Raw genomic sequence first — 23,333 nt, forward strand, 5'->3', positions numbered from 1 at the left:
TTAATTTTATGTTATTCATAATAACTCATTTGTGTTTTATTTAAAAGAAGTTTGCATGTGTGTGCATGTCCTGGACGCTTGGGGGCGCACTACTGTTACCTGTCATGTAAAACAGGTGAAGAAGTTTTGTTTGTAAAACTTTGTTAATAAAGAGAGATGGCTGGAGCAACACGGTCGTTTTACCGTGCTGCGACTACACCAGTGTTCCTACGCGTAAAACAGGCTCATGCAGTCATTATTTTCCGAAGAGGTTAAAACGAAGGAACAAAGAACTAGGATTAGCCTCTACACTTGTACTTTATCTTCTCGGATGTGTTCCCTGTGGAGAGCCATTTCTTTTGATATTCCCATCTCTTGGAAAATGCTCTGCGCCTCCTCCGTGTTACATAAATATGTCTAAACAGTGAGGCCCGTCTCCTGTCGACAAAGGCTGGATCTCCCCTGCTTCATTCATTTTGCTTTGTTATTATTTTACGGCAAAATATCGGATCATAGTAGCTCCACACTGAGTTCAGGCCCTCGCTCCTGGAATAACTGTCGGCTTGCATAATACTTTCAATAAACACAGATGATGAATTTGACATAACACACTGTACATACTGTAACGGTGTATAAAGTTCAAGCATTTTTGAGTGAAACAAAGATGGTGTGTGGTGCTTGGAACAGTAATAAGCCTAGTGTTATAACTAATGAGGGAAATCACGGGGTCGCTTATGATTCGATACGATTCATGGCTCATTATTACGATACATGATGTGATAATCGATACTTTGCACATACATTGATATTTTTAAATCCATTTTAAAGGAGACACGCTTTGCTTTTTTTCCAGGTTCATACTATTGAACTATAGCATAAGTAGATCATAATTTTACATTTTGTTCATTGTTAACCACAATATTTATCTAAAAGAAATCGAAGCAGGTCCATTGACTTCCTGTTGAAAACGTCAGAACTGATAAGCTCCGCCTCTTCACAGTGAAGTTTAACTGTGACAAGCAGCAGATAGTCATTTACTTATCTATATCTTTTTTAAAGTGGCTACGTGACATTTTAGAGCCAAACGTGTCACTCTGAGGAATTTTCACATAATCACAACTAAGTACAGGGATGTGGGCGGGGATAGGGGGTAGGTGAATGATGAGGAAAAACGTTACAGCAAGGTTAAAAGCTGATTGATTTTGCATAATGTGTCCTGTTTGACAATATTTCTTTGTGAAACCACTACACGCACAAACTTCTTATGAAATATAACCCATTTTCTGGGTTCCTTTCATTCCCCATTTCTCATCCGTCCTGTCTGGTTAAGCCTGCGGGCCAAAAAATCTTAAAAGGAAAAAAAGAAAAAGAAACATGACCCATTTTAATCATCAAATCTGTGAATATGTCAAATGTATTGCATGAACAAGTTTCCTTCATTTTAACAAAAAAAAAATCAAAAATCAATACGAATAACACACAATACCACCAAATTTGTATTTATTATTGAATTTGGTAAAGATAGTGTGTAGTTCAATCAGTTACACAATTTCACTTAATATAATTGTATGTCTAATTGTATGTTTGTTTGTTTTAATGCCATTTTACTTTTAATTGAGCAATTATATCCTTTGTTGAATATGTTCACTGTCTGTCTTCTCGACCCACCTCTTATACCTTGTTCAATAGTATATTTCCAAGTATTCTGTCTATATTTCTGAGCCATGTGTTTGTCCTGCTCAGTCCTGTACTCCATGTTCAATGTTTCTGTTGTTGTGTTGTTTTGAATTCAGTGTTCAATGTTTGGTTGTTTGTGCGGCACCAAATCACCAGAACAAGTTTCTATGTCTGTGAATTTTGTTCATGACAAATGGCAATAAACCCTATTCTGCCTCTGCTTCTGCTTCTGCTCCTGCTTTGTGTCTTTCAGTACATCCACATGGACTCTAGATGGCGCCACATAGAGCAGTTTCACAGTATGCTTAGAAATACTTTTTTAATTGCCTCTCTCTTCTACCTAAAGCAGTGAGTGTCATCACCAACACTATAACATGCATGAAGATATAGTCTTTTGAATCACATAGAAATAAAAAAATAAAAAAGCTCCATCATAGTTGCAGAGAGTGATCTTCCCAACAGCAAAGTATGAAAAGTCTGCTCTTTCACGTGGACTAACACATACTTCACTCTTGATCATAAATAAAGCATCTTAATTAACAAACACAGACACCTACTCTTATTTCTAGCTTCAATTCCGCGCAAAAGTGGCGCAACTGGTGACATCAGGCTGCACTGCGCCGTTACCTTTTACCTTCTCCTTCTCCAGCTCCATGGCCGTGTGGAAAAGTAACGCGGCTCGGCTGTGTAACGAAGCGGGGAGGGGTGAAAGACAAAAGAGGCGGACCTCAGACGCGCCGCGACCCCCACAGTCCTGCGTCTTGGGGGGATAGAATGTCCACCGCGATCCCAAAAGCGCAAAGTGAGCTGCTCCAGACTCGGTGAGGGAAACGGCGCGACAGTAACGGCTCCTTTTGAGCGTTGGAAAAACAGACACAAAAGCGCGTGGGTGAAACACTGATCCTTAAAGTGGACTTAAAGAAAGCAACCGAGCGCGTTTTGGTAAGGTTCAACACGTATTTGAATTGTTTTTTTTTAATTGTTGGTGTCAGGGATAGTCATGACGCTTGTTTTGCGCATTTGGGGCCAGCGGGACTACTGAGCGCACCAATTATGTTTTGCCAGAAGGAAAACCATCCCATATTCACATACTGCCATATATTTACATTTAAATAGCCTGTCGCGTGGCCGGAGACAACATTTGCCTTTGTGTGCGTGCGTTATTTACGGAGTGGCACGTTTATTCACGCTATTGAGCGCCAATCCAGATGTCACGACCATGTGCTCTGTGGATCTCCGGGGCCAACGAGTTCCATTGTTACTCACCGTTTATTTCTCAGTTGGAAGGAAGCATGACACAACGGCTTCCACTCACAGGATTGTGTTTGATCAGTCCGACGAGGGGCCACATGGCGCACAGGCGAAAGTAAAGCTGGTGCGTAAAGCTGCGTTAGTTAGTTCATGTTTTGCGCCAGTGAGAGCCAGACTTCATCAGCTGAAACGTCACAGTGTCTTTTCTTAATGGTTTTAAGGATATTTGAGACACAAGTCACTCATCCAAAGCTCGTTCTTTTGTCATTTGACACGCGGTGGACGAGGAACAGCGCGCAGTTGTATCACTTTGGTGTGTGTCTGGCGCTGATATAAGAATTAGAATAAGACAGATAAGAATAAGACAGATACTCGATTTAATTCACATCCTCAGTGATACAATGAATGGATCCGGGTTGTTTTTATGTTTTAATCAGTCACTTTTTATTTTATGCAGGCAATATTTTGGTGTGTAAGCTTTTTGGGATAATGGAAACAAGACTAGACAATGACTTGTTAGAATAATCTAGTAATGCTCAGTGCAATTTGCATTATTGTATCCAATCCTTCGATTATTATTCTACCTATTTTGAAATCAATAGCTTATGCAGACTGTTAAATTGTAGTTTTATCAAGTTACATACAAGCAAAATGATTCTTGACAAGACTTTATGTTTAAAAAAATATGTTTCCATTTGCTTTTATCTCTGGACTCGTTTTTGACCGATCCGATACAGATTTCCGTAGCTAAACTGTGTTATGTTGTGTGTTTGACTGTGGACATCCTGCTGTGTAGCAACAGTAAAAAGAAAAAAAGCCTCTTCACTGGACGTGGGTGTTGAGGGGTCAGTTTCCATGGCACTGTGATGCTTCAATTAAAAATTCAACACGTTTTATTAATGCTTATTACAATGCATTGAGATTGAACTACATTGGAAATACGTCTTTTTTGGCTTGGCAGATGAACAAAGCAGATGGACTTTTCTCACGTATCTATTACCGTGTGGACGAAGGGCATTTCTCTTAAACTTGGCCCCTGTGTAAACAAACAGGTTCTCATGCAGAGTTCATCGCGTTGGACAGTGGACAAAGCTCGATAAGACTCATAGAGGTTGTTGACCCGTGATCACTGGGCATTGGTCCTCGTGTGTTTGGGGCTGGGCAGGTGTGTGGAGGTCAGCGCTGTAATACTCTTAACATGCAATGAGATAGAGGCTGACCAATGTCAAGGGTCATATTTTTAGGAAGCTATTTCAAGTCATTCATTGTTAAGGTTTCCTCCAATCTGCAGCCATATCCCTCCGTCCTGATCTTATCAAGTGCATTGGTTTTGTTCACTATATCTTTTAGCTTATTAACTACTCTAAATATGTGTGTTGTTTGTCGCTATGGAATAACTGCAGTCCTGTTTGTGTCGGGACCAGGCTCACAGCAATTGTATTATTTATTGACCAAGCATTTGTAAGCGGTTCATACAATTTAATACATTTAATATCCTTTATGACAGCAAAACCTGTGTTGTAACGGGGAACAACCCCAGAAGCTTCCTTAGCCTATGTAAAGGTTCTGCAGACATAGTAATAATATTAAAACACTACTCTTCTAACATGGCCCATACCTAATAACACCCTGCAGCACCTTTGTTTGTGTAACGTCTACATTTGTCTGGTTTCTCACACAGTCCAGCTGCAGTTTCATATTACTACACATCATGTACACATTGCCAAGAAAAACAACATATTTACAGCCTTTGGGGTTAAGATTGAGTGTATTGTAGTAACAAATCTCCACAAAGTCTTTTGGGGATCGAATCATGGCTATTCTGGCGCCTAAAATAGTAGTAAAAGTGGGCAATGTAGCGGAACGGAAATGATAAATTTAGGGTTATACATATAAACTGCTATAAAACTGTGTGTTTTTCAATGTTTATCCCTTAAAGCTGTTTGGGTTAGGTATAGATCACATCATACAACCCAGAAAGACAGGACACCCAAAATCATATCCATAGTTTGAAGCAGATTTCTCAGTAGCTGCTAATTTCACTTTGACTATCCACATATAATTCAAGAAATTATATACAGTAAAACTTTGCCCGTTTATTCGACAAACATTTGCACGGTTCATCCATCCCCTTTTACTTGAAGTGGAGCATGAGGGAACTGGAAGGGTTCAGTTCCCTCATGTCCAGAACCTGATTTACCATTTCCTCCCTCAAAATAGGAAAACTGAAAAAAATAAGACATTGGTGTATTGCAGTATCTTTCTGTCTTTCTGAAATACAAAATACAGTTGAATGTGACAAAAACGTTTTCATTTAGGTTGATTTTCTGGACTATAGATTGAACCAAAATACTTAATACAATATTGCTTATAAAATTGTCAAAAAAAATGTGGGAGTATTTACGATTATATCGAGTATTTACGACCGATTATAAGGACAGCGGACCCTGGGACATCGGCTCTCGTCCTTGTAGATATTGTTTGATCCGTTTTTTACTGTCGCTGTTGTGATTTTGGGCGTTACAAAAGTAAATAGAATTGAATATCGATTAACCTACCGTAATAATCTTGACATCACTACATCTGACAAATCCAAAGTTTATGGAAAATGAGTGAATACTATGATTATAATATTTTAATGACCTGTACAGTCACTGGCTCAGTCACCACTAATCCACATGATGACACACATTTGTAAGGTCTATATTGTTAGTAGAAAAAGCTTCAGTTGTAGTCATCTGGACTCAGTTTGATATATTGTTACTCTTTTAAAAGCTATATCCACTTCAACACTTGGCTAGTGACATTTACCTTCTGATATCTGGTATTGACATTATGACATGTAATATTGACCAAGTTCAAGTTCCACTGAATTCACACATAAACACGACTTGGACTTTGACTGGTGGAAACCTCAGAAAGATTAAAGAATTAGGCCTCAGGGGAAATGTACATTCAAGTTTGGCTCTTGTCCAGAAAATTGAGTAATCAAATAGTAGTTGTAACTTCATTTATTCTGCTCCATTGCCGCTATTAGTTGTGAGTGCTCCATCGATCTGCTGCTGCTGGTGTGTGAGGACACGGCCGTAATCTAACCATAAAGTCAAAGCACAATTAAGGACCTTTGATGCTTCATTTACAAATACCAGTCTTGTACAGGCTGCTGGTAGAAAAACAATCATGGGACATTCTGAGAAAACCAGGGACAATGAATTCAAGCTAAACTAAAGGACACAGTTTTCCCTCATCAGTAAAAAACTTTTTTTACAGATTTTTTTTAGATTTTTGTTTTTTACAGATTTTTTAAACTGATTTTTTTTACCTCAGCAGTTTTCCCTTTCCTATAAGTGATCTGTTCTTTTCCTCTGTATCTACCCTCCCCAAATTTCCCCATGTGTGGACCATAAAGGATTATCTTATCTTATCTCACCTTTAACCACTTGAAGTTGTATTTTGATGATTAATGCATGTTTGAGTAATCTTGCACTGTCCTGCGTTTAAGGCTTTAGTGCTCAGGAAATTTCAGTTTTCACCTACCCCTTATCTCCGCCCACAGCTCATACTTCAGATTATTTAAGGGTTGTCAAAAGTATCAATACCAGACACTAATTGATACTAAAACTAGCATAAAAACTAGTCCATTCAATGTCACTCCATGGGATAATCACATAAATTGGACAAAAGTGTCTCTTTCCTGAATAGATTTAGAATGGTCTTGATTGATGTCAAAGCCTGTTTAAGACCCCATGGTAATATTAAAGTAACTACTATTCATTTGTGTTAAACCTGACAGTCTTTTAGCTTTGTGATATCACCATTGGTGTTTGGCATTTTCCTTATTAAAAGGAAAAAATATCATAAAAGCTTTAACAAAAACAAAGACATTTTACACATGGTTTATAATTACAGAATCATGTTGAATGTTATGTAGAACATCTGCGTTGCTATTGATTTATGCCTTCAATTTCCAGAATAATACATGAAGCCTCCTCTTTTACTACAAATGGGAGATCTGTTAGGAGGCAATACAGATGACACAGAAGATTAAACCCGGATGTTGATTATAGTGTATTACCTCTGGTGCACACGCTGCAAACTGGAGCCCAAGTGTTTGAAAAGTTTTCAGAACACTGTACTCTGATCGGACCATGTATCATATTCAGTATTCTGTAACTAAATACATTTTCAAAGTCTTCTTCCCCCCACTGGGCACATGCTAATGGTTGGTACTGGGAAGCAAGTGCACATTTTGTCCTATGTCCTATGTATGGACCAGTAAGAAGTTGAGTTTCAAAATTATTATGTGGAGTTTATTTATTGTCAATTATGTTGCACGGAATTCAAATATAATCCAGTGCAGTACCAGTTCATATTTCAAGGTTCCTATCGTACCATAAGAGTTGAAGGTTTAAACAGGTTTGAACAAAATCATAAACCTTGTGTGACAAATCAAACTGGTCTGGATTTCCACTTCTCTCCTCATCAATCTGTGTAACTTGTGTTGTCATAACACAACCTTTTAAATTTGATTTATATTCTAATGGCACTGTTCGATATTGATATTGAAACCACAATGATACAACTTCTCCTTTAGACCATAGAACGTAAATATTCAACACAAAGTAGTTTTTTTAATATTACAATGTGTTTTTACTAGTTCTGTTAATGATCAAGTTAATATCCCAAAACTATTCTGGAAAGGTCAAAAGTTGTCTTATTTGTGTTATTTATTTCAATATGAATACCTGATCAAATGAGTGTATCGTTTCTACAACAGGTTTAGTATTTATTATAATCTCTTCTTGTTGTCTGATGGTATCTTATCTTGGGGTCTTTTGTCCACATTTCTGCCTTTTCGGTTGTAACTTCTCATAATTTAGGCTTCCATCAGTTCAAATGCTGTCCCACACAGGTCCATGGATTGGAGGAACGTGTCTCTCTCAGACAAATGTACGTGTTATTTAACAGACCTGGACACTGGCTTCAAGGAGTGTAGACTTTCCGCAGTAGAAACAGATACGGCTGTGCAATGTATGACTATGGAGCAACAGGGTCATGACAGACGTGACATGTGATGACTTCAAATGTGCTGCGTCTGTGCTCCACTTAGTATGAGATGAAAGACTAAAGGGAGACAGTATATAAGCAGTTATTACATTATATACATACGGGTATATGCCAGCCACCGGGGGTCACCAGCCTGCTCTGCCAGAGAGAGGGGTCTATAGGATATTCAATACAGCCACTCTGTCTGGTCCCAGTAAGCAACATAACAAAATCTGAGGTGCCATACATTGCTACAATAAATGTCTCTAAACTATAATAGGGCGTCAACATTTCAAATCATGACCAGTGAACTATATACAATATTCTCTATGTAGCCCAGTCACCATATTCCATTTGTTAACAATGCATTAAAAACATTCTCAATGGACATAATATTCACTCGACTACGGTAATCGAAAACTAATCGCTGTGTAGTCAACTACTAAAATAATTGTTCGTTGCTAAATTATATTTTATGTCACAGACATAATAGCTCTAATGCAGGATAGTCCCAGTAAATCCTTTTTCTAAGGTAACTTCATGAAACATGTAGACTTTACCACTTTGGTCGTTAGCTAGTATCATAATTTATACATAGAAGCTGCTCATTCAACTGCTCAAAACTGTTAATTCTACAATATAACCAACATTTTCCAAGGGGCAGAACCTCAATGATAAGTGAATATAGTAATCTGTATCCTAAGTCTTCATGGTTGGTGAGATGCTTCAAATTTATCAACTCATTTGTAGCTGGGCCTGATTCAAAAGGTTCAAGATGATGCTCGGTTCTTCCAACAGTTTTTGCTTCTGCTCTTTATTCCTTTGTAAATATAGTCAAGACTCAAAATAGTCATTATTGTGTTTTCTATCAGACAACCAGTTCATCACTGTACACTTGTCAAATGGCCTATTTCAAGGACACGTTGCTTAAAAAGCTGGTCTGAAATATTACAAGGGCCTCTGTTGCCAGATGAAATTACACAGGAGAAACTATATCTGACAGTAAAAAAAGCCCTGATGCCCTGCCTCACATGTCTGCCATTTGATCCGACACAGACTGGTGCTGCAGACTGTCTGGGTTAAACACATCGTAAAGATATACATTATTTATTACCCACGTATACATAGATGTTTAAACCATATACTGCATGTTTTACTTATAATAGTAATAAAATATGTGTACAACATATATTGGTAGGAAATAACCATATATTTCTTAAATAATCAAATCAATAACCCAGGACCGTCTTGTAATGAGGCAGGCTGCTAACAACTATGCCACTAGAGTTGTAGTACAAGTATTTGTAGCCATGTTACTCCAAGTAGCTGCAACAAGTGTACTTTTTTGTTGTTCCTCTCGTTATATATCATGAATGGTTTTATGCTCTGGACACGTAGTTTATTTTTGCAGGATCAGTACTGCAGAATGAATGTGTGTCTTGTTTGAAGTATAAATAGCAGTAACAGTGATCTTTGGCTGAGAGTACAATGTGGAAACAATTGAGCCGTCGTACAATGGCAGCAGGCGCACAGCAACACATCTGCATTATGTCAGCCAGGACCCTCTGAACTCACCAACACAATTAGGCCTAGAGCGTGAGGACGGCGCCGTGCTCACACTCTGCAATCACTCCGTATTGTAGTATTGGAGCTAGTTGTAGGTGTGTGATATTGACACACATTGATATCTCTGTATGTTTTGGGAGTATCCCGATATCGAGAAGATATGGTCATGTGTTGAGGTTTAGGCATCAGGCAAAAGTGCAGATCCCTTATATGTTTATTAGGGATCTGTTTTTTCAGAAGCTGAAATAAGTTAAGTGTGTCCTTACTGTGCTTCAGATGTGTCCTTTTACTAAAGAGACTAGTGACTTCAGATAAGTCACTATTAGTCACATTTCAAACTCGATCTTGAAAAGGAAGTGTGGACTACACTTGATTCTCAAAATTTTAATTTCGATTTTCTATCCTTTTGACACTTGTTCAAATAGAAGAGCAATACATTATCTGTAAGTCTTGCTATAGATTTTAAATTCTTGCTATTGATATCAGCAAAACAAATGTTATTATCGGTAAACAAAAAAAAATAATAACCAATCTCAGACCATTCCTCGATTGAAAGTACAATTGTGTATTAAAATGTATCTGGGCGTGCCTACATTTGGTGGGTCGGAAATTGTATGATGTAAATCGACTATTGTGTGATGGTCTATTTGCATTACTCAGTACATTGCAGATCTTGCCTCACAACTTAAGAAACTATTTTACTGAATCTGGATGATAGAAAAGAACTGCAAATGACAGGAAGAACACAAAATAAAGAGCAAATCTGAGTAGTGTTAAAAAACCTGCTGCAGTTGCTGTTAGCGACGAACACTGAACTGAAAAGTCAAGTTGTGGGAGGTGTTCTGCCTAAACAAGTGAGTCAGTCCTAGTCACTGCAAAAACTATTTTATGTTCAGGTGTCACACCTGTTTTGGCATGAAATAGTAAAAGTGGAACATATAATCTGTTTAAATATTCTTTTTAACTGTAGGAATGTCACAATATGAAATGTCTGAGTTATGATTATTGTGAGAAGAAAAAAATATTCACGACTATTAAAACCAAACAAAATCCTTATCTCACTTTCATTCACAATGTCTTTTAGATCATCATTGTTCTTTTGAAATTTGAATGACAAAGTAGTGTGTTAATGTTAAGTTAATGTGACACAAAAAAACGGATAAAAAGCACTTCATATTTTGGAGATTGAATTGAAATTAGTTAATTTTGCTTCTAACATTTTAATATTTTTTTCTAATTTCTTTTTACCGCTTTTGTTTTTTTAATCTATTGAGACCAGAATAATTACTAATCAATAATATGAATTAATAATATGAATTATGAATTAAGAAATTCATATTGGCATCAATTTTGAACAAAATTATACGTTAAAATTATTTTCCAACACAAATTGCCGGTTTGGAAAATGTTTTGGAAAATTACACGTATACACTAATAAACAATTCAATTCCAGGCTATTTAAAACTCCCTCTTACCTTTTTCACAGATCTGTAAATAAACAACAAATCCTGTGCCAAAGTGAGTCGTCCGAATCAAAATGGAGCCGTCTCAGTCGGAGATGAACATTTTATCCAACGGTAAAAGTCATGATTTTGGGGACGATGCTTCAGCCCCAATGAAGACGCAGCTGGACGAGGATCAGTGAGTCTTCCCTTTTGAACACATGTTTAGTTTTGTTTTTTTGCTTGCTTGTTTGTCTGTCTGTCTTGGTAACACCGCATGGTAGTCTTGCTGTTACTTGTGTAAAAGGCAGATCAAGTTACATATTGATCCACTGGTACTAATGATAAATTATAGGCTTTTTGAAAGTCTTTTAGTGAAGGTATCACTTACTTCCTTAGCCTGGCTAGCCACTTATCTTTCACTCCATCTTTTTATACAGATAATTAATACGGATCTCGGATTACCAGTATCAGTACTTGGTTCGAAGATCATTTTGAGGCGGGACTAAACCAAGCAAAAGATTAAACTAATTGAACTATCTTTACATCTTTGTTACTATGAGTGGATAAGAGATGATATAATTTGTGAGACGATTATTGTGAGAAAAAAAACATCGTATTACAATTATTTCCAAATCATGATCAAACAAATTGTAAAAATTAACGGTAATCAGATTTTGCAACGATTAATCAACTAATGTGACAAGTTGACTATGAAAAATAATCTTAATCATATTTTTTTGCAATAGTTGTAATCGAACAGAACAGACTGACTGTTGACAATTGTATACCTGATGTTGACTTGGTTTGAACTTGTTCTAGTGCTTGTTTAGTTCTGCTCTAGACCAGGTTTAGATTTGTGTTTAGTCTTGGTTAAGTCCATATTTTGTGGTGAGTGTGCAATTGAGAAAGTGCCCAAAAGCACTCACAAAAAAAAAAGGCAGAGGAATAAATACGGTAAAAAAAAATGACATAATTATTAAAGAATTTCAGATTTTCATTAATGATACACATAAGTATTCTCTATCTGGAAGCATTCAGTCACTATAGTTGAACCTTTATTTCTTTATTTAGAAATGAGTGACAATGCCCAATAAGAATAAACGTTTGACTAGTCGCCTACTAAAATGATTGTAAACTTTCTGGAGCTGTGGCTTTTATGAAACACATTGAGAAAGACAAATGACTGACCAGGCTCTTATTTCCTTTCCCTGTTTGATCTCTCAAATGCATGTTTTTGCTTTGGGTTCTTTTTGACACCGGGTGGATCCTTGTTCAGAAATGGCCTGTCACCTGTCAGGTATGCACTTATGTGTGGAGGGCATCTTTTAAATGCATCATCCTGCACAATAACATAAATGGTGAAACATGTTTAGTGTATCACATTCATCTTTTTGTCCTTCAGATATGACGACCCCGATGGAGCGTTGGAAAGTGCAGAGTTTTTACCCAATGGTGATGGAAAGAAGCCCATACGATTCACTGACGTACGGAAGAACGTCTAAACAATGTAGTCATATTGATACTATTTTATATGAATAATACGTGTAATTCTTCCTCAGTTTGAAGGCAAGACCTCTTTTGGCATGTCTGTCTTTAACCTGGGAAATGCCATTATGGGCAGTGGGATCCTTGGTCTGGCCTATGCCATGGCCAACACAGGCATTCTCCTCTTTCTGTAAGTACAGCTCTAGCTTTCCTTTATTAGATTATCTGATATATTTTAGTGTGGTTGTTTTGTCGCCATTGTTATCTAATAAAAGGCTGTGGGTGGCATAGATACAAATTTGTCACTTTTTGGAGTATTGATAGCTATAAGTCATACAATTCTTTTTGTCAGTCCAACAGAAATGTAATATAACACGTCTTTAAGCATATTAGTTGAGGTTTGATAACCAGACAAATATGAAATATCCGGAAACTAATCACACAAGTCCAGAAACATCACCCTACGCCCCTATTTGAAAGTTTACAACATGACTTATTCAATTTTGCCTTTATAATCAACCCATTTCATAGCTTTTTTTGTTTTGTTTTATACTACAAATTATATATTCAATATTCAAGCTTTGCATATCTTCAAAACAATCTTCACCATCTTATTCAAATTTCAATATATTGCCCACCCCTAAGTCTAAGGTTATCACATTTATTACATGACAAAAAAGAAGTGAGCAATGTTTGGATGTATGGGGCACCTTCCCACGTGCAGAGGAAGCAGAAGTTGCATCACCACAAGGATTTTTGACACCTTCTGACCCTCTTCCCAGGCCCCAGCGCTGCCACGGTTACCACACAGACATGCCCCCAAAAAAGGCCAAGCTCAAAATAACTAGATCATCTGCACGCCTCGTTACCATAACCCTGGTTGTTTTGGTCACGTAGACACTGTTTATGTAGCTGCAGTTGGTGAAAGGGCAAGTCCAGAATAGTCAAAGACAGGAAGTAGGATCTATATGTTGTGGTTTGTCGGCTGTAACGGGCAAGTCAGAACATCCTGCAAGTAATGACAGTAAAGCGACGGCATTTGTGCTGCCTAAATATATGTGGCGTCCACTGGTTTGATGTAACTTAATCATCCTGGAGGAGTTGACAGGACATGATGGATTCTGTATGTTGTATAAATATAGAGTTGAGCAGCTTATTTCTCAAATACATATGGGGGCAAAGTGTAGGGCTGCAAGATTAAAAGCAAAGTATCTATTTAATTGGTCACAATCACAGTTAGCAAAATGAAAAAAAAAGACTGCAATTTGTGATTTTATATTCTCCGCAAATGGAATAAATATTACAAATTGAATATCGGTCGTTAATCTCAGTCCAGTATTGCTGAATAATAGGACAGTCCCAAAACACATGATATTGATGAGCCACTTGACTGTCTGTAGCCTTTCTAAACCAGGTTGGCAATTCAGTCTCTGTGTTTCCATGCTTGCATCAATCAGGAGGGACTCACATTCACATCATGTCTTTGTAAAATAGTGACTCTAAAATGTTTACCACACATACAAATATTTGACTTTTCTAATTGCACCAAATCTAAACCTAGTCTAATTTATAAAACGTGAATGTAGCAGTTGAATTCTTACAAAATCACAATACTTCTCTTAGTCTCACTGGACAAGTTGTTGTTTTTATAGATCACAAACTTAAAGTGGGAAATCATGTGCATAACATTCTTATACAGATGCTTTATAAATGAGATCCCAGGACTACATGCCATGGCTAAAGTAGCTGTGTCCAAGAACTTATACCTAAAAGCACAAACAGTGGATGAAACGGACTATTTATTTAGAAATCACTAGCTGTTCACGTACCCTCTGAAAGAGCCCCAGCTGATCATCTCTGTCTGCTATTAATAGATAGAAAGGCCTAAGTGAATGCAAATAAGTAACACAATTATGAATATGATTTAGTAGACGGTTGATTATGACGTCCCTGTTGTGTTTCTTCCAGGTTTCTTCTGACCACTGTTGCTGGCTTGTCGTGTTACTCCATTCACCTGATGCTCAAGGCCTCAGGGATTGTGGGTAAGCCTTCTTGCTCTTTGAAAAAAAAAAAATATATATCTATTACAATATAATTTAGACCAATGACTGAGCACCAATAACTTTACCAGGAATCAGAGCTTATGAACAGCTGGGGTACAGAGCGTTTGGCACTCCAGGAAAAATGGCCGCTGGGATTGCAATTACTCTGCAGAATATCGGAGGTGAGGACACAGTATTTGCTTTTTATTTATTTGTAAAGGGACAACACATATTAATGAACATTATGCATCTTAATACCTAAAGATTATAGCCAACATGGCTAATTCCATCTTCAGCCCCATGTCAGGCTGATGTAAAAATATCTACAGGACAAAAAACAGCAACAGTCACAGAAAGGTCACACATCGGCACATTCAGTACACATATCAAATAAAGGAACATTTCATTAAACCAACAACTCAATACTAAAGTTACCCATGGGGACATCTTTGACCCTCCATTTCTTAGAACTTTAGAACATGCTGCCAGTGCTGACAGCTCTCTTATATGGGCAGACCTGTATGCAAACGATAGCTGTCCAAAAGCAGAACCTTTTCTGAACAATCACCTCTAGAACCTTTTACAAAGTCCTTTAAAGGAGGTGTAATACTGTACCAGTATTAAATCAGCATGTTTAATCATGTTGTCCCGATTGAGAAATGGGCAGTGATGAGTGCCAGTGGGTCAAACTGTTAATTCAATGCCACCACTCACATTACACTTTGGGGGGCCCTGGAGCAGGGGCGGAGCAGGGAAATGAACTGTGGGGGCGCCCTCATAATAAACTGTGCGATGAGTTTTTAATGATATTCCATCTAAAAAGCACCAGAATAGAAAAGTAAATTATTTTAGTTGAAAACCTCTTGGGATTTATGCAATATTTACTCAAATTAATGTATTGAAAAAATAACAGAGGGGATAGTTTATGAAGTTTGAATTTAAACACTACTTTCGTTTTTACTTTCATTTGGTTTGGTTCCAGTGCAGCTCTTTTGCAGTTAAAGGTTGCAGACCCATGTAAAAGGTGTTTATTTGTTTTCTCCCCCAAATACATTCAAAAACATGAACATGCTTTCCTCTCCATAGATCTGATCCATAGATAGCTCTCATGAGTTTTATTAAAAAAACTAACCTCACTGGTCTTTTCTGTTACAGCCATGTCGAGCTACCTGTACATTGTGAAATCCGAGCTGCCTCTTGTGATCCAGGCTTTCCTGAAGGCCGACCCCAGCTCCGAGTGAGTATTGATGCTTTCCACTCGTGGCATGTGACGTGGGCTCGTGCTGCCAGTTCAGAGGGGCTCGGTCCAGTTGGAGGGCAGTGAAAACTCAAAGGTTGCACCATTCATTGATTCACATCCACGGTGGGGGTGTGATGACAGTTCTGCGCTGTGATTGGTTGATCAGAAGGAGGACATTTTTGGCTACGTTTATACACGCCTTTGACGTAAATCGAACAGTGTCTGGCATTTGCGCGTCACTTTCAGCCCGGGACAGAGAGGCCATGCAGGGGCTCAGAGAGAGCCCAGCTGCTACCTCGAAATCTAAAAACAAACTCGGCTATCAAATGGGAATGGAAATACAGTCCCCCCAGTGGACGCAAAGCACTTCTCAATGCTTTATGTTATTTCAATACAAACAATTAGAACCACTTTTTGTATCACGCGATTCCGATTTGGTTCTACTATTTTGACCTTTGATGTGGCACAGAGACAGAGAGTTACTGGTTCAAACGACTAACTCTACATTGTCCTCCAAATGTCTTCTTTATGATTTCTTCCACTATTCAGTAAAATATTGCTGCGTGTCATTGTTTGTGGTCATGAACTGGAAAAGGTTGTGTGCTTTTATTGTAGCCTGTGAAGCACTTTGGTCTGTCAAAAGCGCTATACAAATAAAATGTACTTGATGCTTACTTTATTCACTTAATGCTGCTGAGAAAGGCTACTGCTCACCCATATAAAAATAATATAAGAAGACACAGTATGTTTTTTAATTTGCATTTGAAGTGTTCTGAAGTGATCCCCTAATACAAGATGAACTTTTTCAACAATCATTTCTGATCCTTTTACTTACCAAGAAAAATGGCCATGTCTCTGTAAATTAGGATGTTTTTCAAGTCCATTGTATCCAGTAGAAAGGCTTAGCTCTGACGTCTGTGGTCTCATTACAGACAGCAGCAGGTGATGTGGATCCCAGTGAAGCATGAGGGCAGGTTAGACCAGGGCCAGGCTTCACAACCAAGACAAACTGTTCTTTTCAGGGGTCACCGTGCTTTTGGCTGAACAGGAGGGTGAGCCATAAGGTTGTGGATGTGGATATGACTCAAATAGATTTATATCTAGGATTGGTATGGCACTGCAAACTGGAAAACCTTGCGAAAATAATGATGTTTTGGAATTGTGTTTGATGTTGGCACGAAGGACTAAAAAAGTGGGTAAACCATGGGAGGTCACGTCACACAGGCACTCACAGCGCAGATAGAGGGACAGTTGGCGCCATACTGGATCTATAAGACTTCTAACAGGCACAAACAGTTATTAATCTAGGCACGGGAAGCTAAAATGACATGAAACTGATTTAATATTGATAATTTGGGCAGTCAATGCGTATTTTTTTACATTCGCATTTACATTTGTACACATTAGCCACTGGAACTAATATGGCGGCATGGGGCATTCTAGCAGAAAACGATGCAGATGTTCCTTTGTTACTTTATATAATGTAAACTTTGGGAAGTTGTAGATCATCAAAATGTATCTAGTAGTTTGCAAAGCTTCAAATATAGTTTTATTTATGATCACCAAACACTTGAGACATTCAGTACAACCTTGTAAACACATTTTGGAATTTGGACTGGGTAAAAGGCCTGGCTGGACTCCCATGTGAAAGATGACCTACTGACCAGAGTGTGCAGGGCCAGTACCTTAAATACGTCAACCACACAGGACGAGACTATCTCTGCTTTCAAGGGAGCATTCTCGATCGCATTGTTCACAGACACAAGGCTCTGGCTCAGTCCTCAACGGTTAAGAATAACGGGCTTAGTGGCTTATACGTGGGATCATATCCACAAAGGACTTCTATGCACAGGGTTTAAGAGATGGTTCTCGTATATAGCTTGACATTGAGCTCTATAAACTACTGCGGCTGCCACTGCTGTTTACTGTCCAGAGTCTACTGACAATTGCACAATTCTAAAGTTTCAAACTCAATTTTAATACTAAGGAACATGCTCAACACAGATTTTAATGGCTAGTCAAGGTTTTAGACACTAGACAATACTTTAGTCATTAAACCCTCTGGTCTTACACTTCTTCTTCTTCTGAAAACGGTCGAGATCATTCTAAAACTGTTAGAGAAAGGTCACAATTTGTGCTGTTTATTATAACAAAATGTTTGTATCCAGCTGTAATATCAAATTGATTTTTGATACTTTTGACAATGTTCTACTGTAAAAACTGCACGTAGATATGAGTAATATACATTTTTATAGTTTTGTTTTGGGAGTTAAGTTAGTTAATTGTTCAAACATACCAAAAATACACAATAAAGTGGTAAATTCAATTAAACTTATACAGTATTTACATCAAAAATCTATTAGATACACAACCCATCCATTGTAAGTTTTTTTTTTTTTTTACCACGGTGAAACAAACTACTGCAAAATACACATTTTCCATCATTTTACCCTGTCTTTGTGTCTCTGTGCCACTGTTTAAAACACGGCTCTGTCTAATGTAAACCTGATTTGTTTCCGCAGTCTGTGGTACTTGAATGGAAACTACTTGGTCATTATGGTGTCGGCCAGTATCATCCTGCCCCTCGCTCTCATGAAGCAGCTTGGTGAGTCTCTCCAACACTGCACACCTAAAATCATTGAATTCGTATGTTTGTTTTTGTGTAAGACATGCCATAGCTACAAACATAATTGAAAAAAATTGTTGTTAAGTTTATCTACTCAATTATCTATGAACATGTTGCAACAATTTAACTTTACATTGCAGCAACAAAACAGGAAAAACCTGTACATTTTAATATTTGCTTCCTCGGGTCGCTCTGTTCTGTTGGATCAGGTAAGACAACATACAATTTCGGACTTCTCATAAGAGTCTGCCCCAGGGCGACTGTGGCTCTCCTGAACAATGGCTTAGAACGTGTATTCAAAGTTCTTCATTCAGTAAATCCACTATAATATTTAAAATTGTTGTGTTGTAGCTTATTTACTGCACAATTTGCTTTAAGTTCAACTCGCCTACAAACATTTCAGACGAAAATGTCAGACTGAATAATGTGTTTTTCTCTATCCACTGGCGGCAGTAACAGTAGGAGTCCAATTAGACCTGTCCGCTCTAACAAAACCTTAATGTTTTTGATGGGGCAGTTCCGGAATCATTACAAGAAATAATTAAAGCTCATTTACCAAGCCCCGTTGAACTCTTCAAACTCTGATTAAATTGTTTCACGTGGTGGAATTTTTGTCAAAAAACTGGCACGTATTTTGCCACTTCCACAACACATTCTGTCTATAAAGTAATCACTGAGAGGAATGACAGCTCCTACAATTTTTATTAATCTCATACATTTTTCAGGTGGGACTCATTTTTACCCGTTGAAATAATGCTTAGTTTAAGTCTATTACTAAACATTCAGTAAAACATTTGGTAGATAAATAGTATTATTATAGTATAGTTATTATTAACATAAATACATTTTGCATTCAGCTCTTAAGTAGTAGTTAAGAAGTACATTTGTAAATTTGACATCCCTGAAACAATTCTTAGCTTATAAATGGACCCATTAACATTTAATTACACAGACAATGACAGTTACATAACTCTACCCATAAAATGTACATGAAGCTTTAGGTAAATAGAAACTCTTGGTTGACTAATGACGTGTCCTTTGTGATGGTTAGTGGACTAAAATGAAGCGTGGCGTAGTGCTGACCATATTTCCCGCCCAAAATGACACAAAATATCCTAAAATTGTATAAGTTCACTGAATCATAACGTGGCATACCAAGAAATTGTCCTACAAAGCACAAAACATGGATCAGTCACTCCAAAAAAACCATCTTAACTCAGTGTGTATTCTCCTGTTGTCCATATAAATGTTTATAACCCCATAAAACATTCAGTAGAGTAATAAAAGGTTTGGTTGACTCTATCAAATGATTAATCAACTTAATGAGCAAACATTTACAGCACTACTAGATACTCACAGCGTTTACATAATTTAGATCTGAGTCATTTTGCAGTTTCTTTTTAATCATGAACAAATATGATGCGTTTGATGTTGTTTCCATCTGTTTAATCAAAATTAAACTTGCTACAATACAGAACATTTTTGCCAAAAAGCAAAAGAAAAAATTAAGTCTATCAATGAAAAAAATGTTTCAAGATGTTGACAGAATTAAATTTTCTTTTGCCATTTAACCGACCTGGACAACTGAAGGTCTACACAGACATTTTTGGCAAATAGTTTTTGGAGTAAACACCATAAAACCCGTAGCATTCTCTGCTCCTGTGCTGTGTCTTGTTTATATTCTGTGCACATCTGTGTGAAAATGAATCTTTTTTCACAAATGGCTTCCAGTTTGAGCCGTTCAAAAGATCCGACTCGGCCATGAAACGCCACCTCACTAATTTATTTCTCTTCGTTATCAGGTTACCTTGGCTACACCAGTGGGTTTTCTCTGAGCTGCATGGTGTTTTTCCTCTCTGCTGTAAGTCTGATAGAGCCACATGACATGGCTCCTCTGGCATCTTATCTGGACACATACTGTTCACAGCCACTTTCCCACTGCACTCTGCTTTCACTGCCCCTGTGCGGAGAACTTGATGTACATAAAATCACCCCAGACAATAAACTTGATGTACCTATCTCAGGTGTTGTGCAATGGGCTATCAAATGTGCAGACGTCATTCAAAGTTAGGGAATTAGAGGTAAATCTGAAGAACAGCATAGGCTTCAATCTCAAAAGGGAAAGAAAAAAAATGTTGACTCAACATTTCCAGTCTAAACTCTAAGGGTATGTTAAAATTGTTCCTGGTTTAGTCTTAGTTGGAGTGGAGTTTAGTTCCAATGTGGTGTTTTACAAGTTTGAACTCACTCTAAAAGTTGATGGTTTTTTTATCCTTCACTTATTTATAATTCTATTTATATCGGGGTTTTTTTTTACTATTATTATTACTACTATTATTGTGCGAGTTGTGTCAACACAAACAGTGTTAACTGTTAACTGTGTGAATGAGCATTTTACATGTAGTCAATGCTGTAAGTAGCATTGCAAGCTCATCTTTCTAAAACCAAAATGGAACGTCTTTGCTTTCATTCTTAGCTTTGCAATCATTAAAGGCACACTATTATTGTTCAGTACATGATAAACACACCTTCTTACTGGGTTTGCATTTTCACAGCTCGGGGGTCTCATTTATAAAGCATGTGTTCATTCATTTTCTACTGCTTGTTCCCGTTAGGGGTCGCGAGTGACTGGAGCCTATCCCAGTGACTTTGTGTGTCCATGTCTCTGTTAACACAGAGAACATTCACTCTCACATTCATTCACTAGGGACAATTTAGAGTTGCCACATGCATGTCTTTGGACGGCGGGAGGAAGCCGGAGAACCCGGAGAGAACCCACGGTAACATGCAGACCATAAGCATGTTTACGTACTAAAATGTTGCGTAATTGAGTTTCCACATTAAGTTTGTGATCTGTAAAAAGAAAACCTGACATGGAAATGAGCAAAATGTTGTCCAAAAAAGAAATGAGGCAGAAGGTGGTCTAGGCTAAATGAAGAGAGAAGTTAGCAAGTTTGAAGAAGTTTGTGTTTTGTACGTATGTACATTTTTAGTAAGAATTCCTCGTAAAGTTTTATAAATGAGACCGCTATCCTGTTGCTTGGCCTTCTTGCCTCCATGGTAACAATAGTGTCATAGTGTCACACCCTCAGAGGAAAGTGAGCTTGTTCACCTTTAAGACAAATACAAAACCTTTGCTTGGACTTAACGTTGTGTTTGTGTGTGTTTCTGTAGGTCATCTATAAGAAGTTTCAGATCCCCTGCCCATTCGAGGAGTTCTCCATGAACAGCACAGCCACTCATCACGCTGTAAACGTCTCCAGCCACGCCCACGAGTATATCAACGGGGCGGTTCCTGCTGAGGATGACGCCCACTGTACCCCACAAATGTTCACCCTCAACTCCCAGGTGAGAGTTTTTTGTTGTTACAATGTTGTGTTATTTATGCGTTATTTATAATAAAGACTATATTGATGCCAATGACAGCTGGGTCAGATGATACAAAAAACAAAAACCTGTTTGCTCAAGCTGTTCCAATCTGTAAACATTTTTATAATCAAGAATAAAACTGCAGAAAACACTGAAAACTCATGAACTCCAGAAAAAGGCTCAGAGCGACAAATGCAATGTTTAGAGCAAATATTTTTGTGGTTAAGGGCGATGCTGTATAACATGGTCAAACAATAGGGCTGCATGTTGGACAGGTGGCCTTATTTGTGCTTGAACAAAGTCATTGTTAATATTATCTGTTTACAGACCGCCTACACAATCCCCATCTTGGCCTTTGCTTTTGTTTGTCACCCAGAAGTTCTGCCCATCTACACTGAGCTGCACAAGTGAGTCAACCTAACCATACCTTAATCTTTCAGCGAGGACCATCCCTTTTTATCCACTGATTTTGTGCTGTGATTTTAGCCCAACACAGAAGAGAATGCAGAAAGTGTCCAACCTTTCCATCTTAGTAATGTACACAATGTACTTCCTGGCAGCTCTGTTTGGCTACCTGACCTTTTATGGTGAGACAATGGCTTCTGAAGTCAATATTTACAATAGATAATAATAGTTGCTCAATAATCAAAGCTCCCGTTGTTGGATAATGTTGTTTCAAATGCTGGGTTGGGGTCAAATAACTATGTTGCATGGATGTTGAATATTGTTTAGTTCTCTATTTGAAAACCCAGAAATTATGATATTTGCATGGATTTGGTTGAAATTTTATTACACAATATGTCGGTGTAATCCCTCATTCGTCCAGGCGTGTTCCATAGTAGAAAAAGCTTCAGTTGTAGTCATCTGGACTCAGTTAGAAAAAATAGACGTTTTGACTCTCATCCAAGAGTCATTGTCAATAAAAGAATTTAGATCGAGAACTCCGATATTAATACTGTTCTGTGGTAAGACCCACCCATTGGGCGGAGCCTTCCTGAAGTAGAAAGAGTTGTTTGTTTCAACAGAAACTCCCCCCTTGTATCTACCGAGCTAGCCTATTCAGAATCTTAATGGGCTATTAGAAACCTCTTTGTCTTTGTGAGACCCTGGCTCAACCACCCTGAGTACCTGATTAGCATCTGAATGTCCTGGTCCTCTACCTTTCCAGGGGTTCAGTAACCCATTATAAATAACAGGAAGATTAAACCTTAGCCCTCCATTTCTGTTTAAAGAAGGTCTTTCTTTTTTAACAAAAATAGCTTCCTTAACTCCTCTTTCAAACCATCTTTTCTCCCTGCTTAAAACCTTCACCTCACCGTCTTCAAACGAGTGATTAGAGGCTTCAAGATGGAGATGCACGGCACTCTGTGGTCCTGAACTTGTATTTCTTCTGTGCTGATAGAGCCTCTTGTGTAGAGGCTGTTTTGTCTCACCTATGTACCATTCTTTACAGCTTTCTTCACTGCATTGGATCGAATAAACTACATTGCTCTGTTTTTGAGTCGGCAACTTGTCCTTAGGATGAACCAGTTTTTGTCTTAAAGTGTTTCCTGGTTTAAAATAAACAGGGACTTCGTGTTGTCTAAAAATTCTCTGCAGTTTTTCCG

The 23,333-nt window shown here is 37.9% G+C and overlaps 1 protein-coding gene across 2 annotated transcripts in view; it reads left to right on the plus strand.

Moving 5' to 3' along the window:
* Positions 1–2,462: 2,462 nt before the first annotated feature.
* The window catches only part of LOC140365875 (sodium-coupled neutral amino acid transporter 3-like), a 35,379-nt gene continuing 14,508 nt past the window's right edge, over positions 2,463–23,333 (plus strand). The window contains exons 1-13 of one of the 2 annotated variants that reach the window (XM_072452456.1): positions 2,463–2,598; positions 11,006–11,160; positions 12,241–12,261; positions 12,367–12,448; positions 12,524–12,639; positions 14,418–14,491; positions 14,581–14,673; positions 15,647–15,728; positions 18,254–18,336; positions 20,160–20,218; positions 21,532–21,705; positions 22,054–22,133; positions 22,213–22,313. In XM_072452456.1, coding sequence (XP_072308557.1) covers positions 11,057–11,160; positions 12,241–12,261; positions 12,367–12,448; positions 12,524–12,639; positions 14,418–14,491; positions 14,581–14,673; positions 15,647–15,728; positions 18,254–18,336; positions 20,160–20,218; positions 21,532–21,705; positions 22,054–22,133; positions 22,213–22,313 — 1,069 coding nt within the window. In that variant the 5' untranslated portion in view covers positions 2,463–2,598; positions 11,006–11,056. The remainder of the gene's footprint in view (positions 2,599–11,005; positions 11,161–12,240; positions 12,262–12,366; positions 12,449–12,523; positions 12,640–14,417; positions 14,492–14,580; positions 14,674–15,646; positions 15,729–18,253; positions 18,337–20,159; positions 20,219–21,531; positions 21,706–22,053; positions 22,134–22,212; positions 22,314–23,333) is intronic. The other variant, XM_072452457.1, reaches the window with a different exon arrangement.

The sequence above is a fragment of the Eucyclogobius newberryi genome, unplaced genomic scaffold (genome assembly GCF_026437365.1).
Source record: "Eucyclogobius newberryi isolate DKJ021-1_F unplaced genomic scaffold, fEucNew1.0.hap1 SCAF_19, whole genome shotgun sequence".
Lineage (NCBI taxonomy): Eukaryota > Metazoa > Chordata > Actinopteri > Gobiiformes > Gobiidae > Eucyclogobius > Eucyclogobius newberryi.